Source organism: Triticum dicoccoides, chromosome 2A (assembly GCF_002162155.2).
Source record: "Triticum dicoccoides isolate Atlit2015 ecotype Zavitan chromosome 2A, WEW_v2.0, whole genome shotgun sequence".
NCBI lineage: Eukaryota > Viridiplantae > Streptophyta > Magnoliopsida > Poales > Poaceae > Triticum > Triticum dicoccoides.
Window position 1 is genome coordinate 37,549,040 of NC_041382.1, and position 6,913 is coordinate 37,555,952.

General features: G+C 54.2%; 1 protein-coding gene across 1 annotated transcript; it reads right to left on the reverse strand.

The window, feature by feature from the left end:
• Positions 1–5,159: 5,159 nt before the first annotated feature.
• LOC119353009 (probable cinnamyl alcohol dehydrogenase 6) lies at positions 5,160–6,490 on the reverse strand. Its single transcript, XM_037619588.1, has one exon. It carries the CDS (start codon positions 6,441–6,443, stop codon positions 5,361–5,363), a length of 1,083 nt encoding a protein of 360 aa, XP_037475485.1. The 5' UTR covers positions 6,444–6,490; the 3' UTR covers positions 5,160–5,360.
• Positions 6,491–6,913: the final 423 nt, after the last annotated feature.

Here is a 6,913-nt window from a genome sequence, read left to right on the forward strand (position 1 = left end):
ATATCATGTGCACAATAATCATGGCAAAAATGACAAATAGCTAATTGGAGCAGCAGATCTGACACTTAACTCAAATAGCACTCTTCCAACAGCATTTCGGGCATCAAGATGAACTCAAATGAAAATGATGCAATGATATGAAATGATGTGCTCTCTGAGGCGAACATTTTGATATGCTACACGCCCAAAACGGATCTACGGATGCGGAGATATAGCAGGTGAAAGTATGCAAAAATGAATAAGGAGGGAGGGGAAAAGTCAACCCGAGAGTGGATCTGAGATCTAGGGTTTTCGGGGTCGACACTGTAGCTGACGGGCTCGAGGTCGCCGGCGCGTGTGGTGGTCGCCGGAGGGAAGCAGTCCGGCGAGGGGACCGGTGGATCCGGCGAGAGGGGTCGCCGGCGCGGCTCTACGGAGCGTCGGGGTGGCGGTGCGACGTCGGCGAGGCAGGGGGCGGCGAGGTGGCGATGTGGCCGCGGCGACCGGCGATGGCAAGCGGGGGGGCTGGCGATGGCGGGCGCGGTGGCACGAGGCGAAGTCCGGCGAGGTGGACGCCGGCTCGGGGGAAGGAGAAGCGGGCGCGGGCGGCGCGACTCTTGGGCCGGGGAGGGCCTGCTGCGGGCCGAACGGGCCGGCGGCGATGTGGGGCGCCGGCTGGGACACGTGGCGGACGACGATTGGTCCGGGCGGAGCGGCGGACGTGTCCGGTGGCCGGCGGACGTGTCCGGCCGCGCGGAGAGGATGATTTTTAGGGTTTCGGGGGAAGAAGAAACGTGGATTTCGGAGGGGGTGGTATTTATAGGCATAGAGGGAGCTAGGAGTGTCCAAATGAGGTGCGGTTTTCGGCCACACGATCGCGATCGAACGCTCTAGATGATGGAGAGGGTTTTGGTGGGTTTTGGGCCAAACTGGAAGGGTGTTGGGCTGCAACACACACGAGGCCTTCTCGGTCCCTCGGTTAACCGTTGGAGCATCAAACGAAGTCCAAATGGTACGAAATTTGACAGATGGTCTACCGGTAGTAAACCAAGGCTGCTTGACAAGTCTCGGTCCAATCCGGAAATGTTTAATCTCCACACATGAAAAAAAGGTAGAAATGACCACCGGAGGAGAACGGAGCGCCGGAATGCAAAACGGACAACGGGAAAAATGCTCGGATGAATGAGATGAACACGTATGCAAATGCAATGCACATGATGACATGATTGAGATGCAAAACCATGACAACAACACATGGAGACAAAAACCCGAACCCGAGAAAATAAAATATCTTAACGCCGGAAACGGCAAGAGTTGGATTACATATTAGGTAAATCACATCCGGGGTGTTACAACAAATCCGGCGATCGGACGTAGTCTGGCGTTATAAAAAACAGAGCGCTGCACGCCGCAAGTTCGCGTGTGCAACGAATCACTCGGCGGGGTCGGCTCCAGGCGTTGGCGGAGTCGGCGTGCGCGGGCTCGGCGGTGTCAGAGCTGCTTCGGTGCTGGGCTGTGTCGGCGCGGCTTCGGTACTGCTGGGCGGCGATGTAGAGGCGTCGTTCGGGCTTGGCGTCCGTGTGGCCGTGGGCGCGGGAGCTGGCGTCGTCGGCGTCGTCGGCGTTGTCGTCTGCATCTGGTTCAGGATGAGGCCGTGCTCCGCCATGTACCACGCCCTGAGCTGCTCGTCATTGCTCTGGAGCATGTCCGCCCCGCCCATCAGAAAATCCATGTCGGTGTTCCTCTTCTTCGCGACGACGTTCGTCCAGAGCAGGTCGACGTTGGTCCGGAGCAGGTCGAGCTTGATGGCGTTGTTCGTCATCAGCGACGACCACCGCGCCTCTTTCTTCTCTTCACGTAGGACGGCCCGGGCCTGGGCGTCGGCGAGGCAATGCTCGATGGACTCCTGCACTCGCGCGGTTGCCACGTCGGCGTTTTTCCCCTTCTTTGCCAATTTGTGGCCGTCCGGCCGCCCCTCTGACGCGCCCAGAATCGTCGCGTCCGCCTTGTATGTCTCCTTGGCCTTGTCGAGGGTACGTCGGACTTCCGCCCACTTCTCGCACTTGTCAATGCGCTTGTAGACGTGGAGGTACTTGAAGTCGGCGTCGAGGTTGTCGCGCCGATACATGGTGAACATGCGCAGCAACTGCGCGGGGGAACAAATAGTTGGCGGGCGGCGGGCGTAGACGACGAAGAGATGCGGGGAACGACATGCGTACCAGATCCTCAACGCTGGCGCCGCTCTCCGGGCGAGCCGCGACCTCCTCGACGATTCCATGCCATTTGTTGCACGCCCCTTGGATACGCCCCCAATGGTTCGCCATCGCCTTGGAGCCGCGCTGCATGTAGACGCCTTTGAAGTAGGGGTCGACGAGCTTCCGCTCGTCGAACTCGGCCTTGATGCGGTCCCAGTACGTCTCGATGCTCTACTTCGTGCCGGTGGTCGGGTCGAGGCAGACGACTTTCCATGGTTCGGCGAGGCATTCCTCCTCTTTGGACGTCCACTTGATGCGCGGTTCGCCTGGCCTAGCCGCCCGCTTCTTCTTCTGGCGCCCCTTCGTCGGATCAGGAGCCGGCTCCTCCTCCTCCTCCTCGGGTTCCTGCGCTTCGTGCGCGTCCTCGCCGTAGACGTAGCCAAGCTCGGCCTCCATGTCGCCGCTGAGATCCACTACCTCGTCCTGGGTGGCGAACCCGGGAGACGCGGCGGCCGCGGTCGATCCTGTCGCGATGATGTCGTCCATGTCGGCTCCTGTGTCGTCGGTGTCGCTGAGGTGCGAGAAGGGCAGCGGTCCACGGCGGAGGTGGGGCGTCGGTGTGGACGCGTAGGTGGGCGGCGAGTAGTTGTATGGAGGGTACTGCACGCCAACGAAGGCAGGCGAGGGTGTGCGCGTCGCGGGGTGGCCATGGGGAAGGTCACGTTTGGGTTGAACCCACCGTGCGCGTCGCCATCGGCGTAGCCGGGCGACGACGATTCCCATGGAGATCCGACGCCTTGTTGTCCCCAGGGCGCGTACTGGGCGTGGCTGACGACGGGTGGATTCATCATCCCCGCGTGGTCGACCGATGAGGAGGACGCCGCCGCGCATGCCGTGTTGTCGCGGGCCTTCTTGGCGATGGCCCTGTTCCGCCGGTCGGCGGTGACTGCGTCGCGTCGCTGAACTTCCACTCTCCACTCGGCGTTCGACATGCCCGGTGGCTTCAATGGCGGCGCCCTCGGCTTCCTCTGCTTCGGCTGGGCCACGGTGCCAGTCGTGGTTGCCGCCGCGCGCGGCATGGCATACTTCTTCGGCGGCATGGCGGCGACTCGAAGGCGAGCGGGAGGGGGTTTGGCGGGAGAAAGGGAGGGAATGGCGGGAGGAAGGCGAGCGAGCGGGAGGGATGCAAGGAAAGAGCTGGTTGGTTGTCTGTAGAAGGTTTTGCTTCAAGAAAAAGGTAATCTCGAGAAGGTTATCACCAAGGGATCCTTCTATAGAGATATGCGAAACCATATGAAGCTTATAAGATGATACGATATATATCTTTTTTAGCATGTGTAATGAAAGTTTTATGTTCACAAACCATCCCTATTAAAATTATCAACTCAACACCATAATCTTAATGATATACACTTATATACTTAATATGTATTGAGCCCGTGCGATGCAATTATTGACTATGCTACGAGTAGTAGTCATGTTAGTACTTGGTGCTTGGTATCTATCTTAGCAAGATGCACCTGGATAAAGAAGATCCTAATGAGAGCCGTTAGCATCAACTAACTACTATGTCCAAACACAAAGTACAACTACACTGCAATATTGTATTAACGTCACTGAAATAATCAGAGGACAACCATCATGTACTTGTACATCGTGAATGGCAACTACGAAAATAAGCACAGCTACAACTTTATCTAAACATTTTGTACCCAACTAAACCTTCGTATATAGTGACAATGATAGAGACAAAGAGGTAGCTAACGGATTCGAGATAGTCGGTGTACACCTTGCGCTACAACATGTGGTATCGAGTTGTACTCGCTCGTGACTATATCTCATGTTGCGAGGAGTTAAGTTCCAATGCCTACATAGGCCATGTACTACAATGGGTTTGGAGTGTTATATATGTTGGTGATATTGGCATCGTACAACTTTGAGCATCAGATATGCTACAAAAAATATCATAAATATGCAAACTTTTTGAAATATTTGAAATATAGCTTTCCACTATCAAGGGGATATATTGAATAAGTTACTAAGAGATTGCTGTGTGGGGTAAGTATTTATGCCAGACATTGTTGGATAGAGACCAGATATATGGTTTTACACACACATATGATCATTAAGAGTCGGGTGATTTTCACTTCCTGCTTTGTGATCTACGGCTTACTTTGAATAATTGTGTTTTGTTTGAAACTACCGTAATAAAGAAGTAGAGGACTGAATTGGAAGAAACCAATATGGCCAAACACTTAAACATTACCAACAAACAAAATCAAACCTCCCTCCTAAAACCGCAATATTGCAACAGTCATCCTTCTTTGTATTCCACAATCAACTAGCCTTAACACAAGATATCCTGTAATTAGTGCACAATAGTTTTCATGACCATATGTGCGGAAGTATGATAACTATCGTGCTATCGCGACCGCATCTTGCAATGATACATGTTCTAACGTGGGTGGGATACTTCACCAAAATTGCTCGTGGTGACACTAGTATCAGATGGATGCATTACTAGCCAGCTATCTTTACGCGCGTTCAATGAGAGGAGATGTCTCCGTCGACTGATAATACATCTGTGACGATTTCGTCAATCTCAAGATGATCTGTCAGTTTGGTCTGAAGAAAGTACTCATAGGGCTAGGATGTCATACTCCCTCCGTTCCTAAATATTTGTCTTTCCGGAGATTTCAACAAGTGACTACATACGAAGCAAAATGAGTGAATCTACACTCTAAAATATGTATATATACATCTGTATGTGATAGTCCATTTGAAATCTTTAAAAAGACAAATATCTAGGAATGGAGGGAGTATATGTGAGGTGCGTGTATGTATGAGCGTCTATGTCTGTCTTGTGTTAAAAAAAAGTTATCTTTATGTGGGTCGCAAGTTAATCATTTTTTCTTGAGGTTTGACAACTCAATGAGATATTGACATATAGATACAAAACAGTAAAATAAATATATAATACAGATGTCGATGAAATTCCCTTTTTTGTGGCACTTTACCACAATTTAATTGCAGAAGACAAATTAAGAACGTTGTCCTGTCCAATTGGATGCCGACAGAATTACGGACTTCCTCCTATCATACTCTGAAACTGAACTGATCTGAAAATGAAGTAGGGTACCCATCCTTTCTTTCTGACGGAACGAGCAGCAAGCCAGAGTCTGGTGACTAGAGCCTGGAGCCAGTGCCGGCGACGTCGACGACGAAGCGGTAGCGGACGTCGTTGCGCGCGAGCCTGGCCAGCGCGTCGTTGATCCCGTCGGTGGAGACGAGCTCGATGTCGGCGGTGATGCCGTGCTCCCCGCACAGGTCCATCATCTCCTGCGTCTCCTTCATGCCCCCCGTCATGCTCCCGCTCACCGTCCTCTTCCCGAAGATGAGCGGGAAGGACGGCAGCTCCACCGGCTTGTCCGGCGCCGCCACCAGCACCAGTTTCCCGTTCACCTTGAGCAGCTCCAGGATGGGCCCCAGCGAGTGCTGCGCCGACACCGTGTCGATCACGTAGTCCAGGCTCCGAGCCATGGCCTGCATCTGCCTCTCGTCGGTGCTCAGGACGAAGTCGTCGGCCTTGAGGCTCTCCCTCGCCTCGCGCTCCTTGGCCGGCGACGTGCTGATGACGGTGACCTTGAGCCCGAACGCCTTGCCGAACTTGACGGCGACGTGGCCGAGCCCGCCCAGCCCGACCACGCCCAGCCGCCGCCCGGGCTCGCCCAGCAGCATCCCGTGCTGCTTCATGGGGCTGTACACGGTGATCCCGGCGCACAGCAGCGGCGCGGCGGCGTCGAGCGGGAGGGCGTCCGGGATGCGCACGAGGAACCGCTTGTGGGCGACGAGCATGCTGGAGTAGCCGCCGTAGGTGACGCTGCCGTCCCAGAAGATGCCGTTGTAGGTGAGCGCGACCTTGTCGCAGTAGTTCTCCTCGGAGCGGCGGCAGTGGTCGCAGTCGAGGCAGGAGGCGGCGATGCATCCGACGCCGACGCGGTCGCCGGGGCGGAAGCCGGAGACGTTGGCGCCGACCCGGGTGACGACGCCGGTGATCTCGTGGCCGGGCACGAGGGGGTACATGGTGATGCCCCAGTCGTTGTTGATGAAGTGGAGGTCCGTGTGGCACATGCCGCAGTAGTGCACCTTGATGGTGACGTCGTCCACGCCGTTCTCCCGGCGCTTGAAGGCGAAGGGCACCACCTCGCCGGACGGCTCCATGGCCGCCCACCCGCTCACCGCCTGCGTGTGCTTCGGGGTCACCTCCATCGCCGGCCAAAAATGTGCGTGAGACAGTGAAAGATTCTTGGTGTCTGTGGTGCTGGTTGTTGTGATTGCTGCATCGTCTCAGCTACTTATATAGTGTGCTTGATCTTCACGCGGTTGGTCCATCTCAGTGCCTCAGTGGTCTTTTTTTTTTTTTGAGTACAGTGGTCCGGTCGTTCGTGAAGCCTTATTATGTTGGAGGTTAGGTTAATTTCGGTTAAGTAGTTTTAAGGGGTGGTTGCACTTGACCTGCTAAGGCGTTAACTATAATCATTAAACACTTGGTCATGTTGGACGTGTTCGTTAGCAAACTTAAACCACGTACTTGGTTTAAAAAACTGCTTAGTGGCGTGTGATTTCAAGACTATTCCAGAGGTATATATGGCAAAAATTGTGGGAGAGACCTCTATGTTCATCAGCTTAAATCATTCTATGATTGTTTACAATTCTATCATCTATTTTGCATGAGGGCT

What these genes read in the sequence shown, in the direction of transcription:
- LOC119353009 (XM_037619588.1), bottom strand. Translation starts at nt 6,443, where the DNA reads ATGGAGGTGACCCCGAAGCACACGCAGGCGGTGAGCGGGTGGGCGGCC.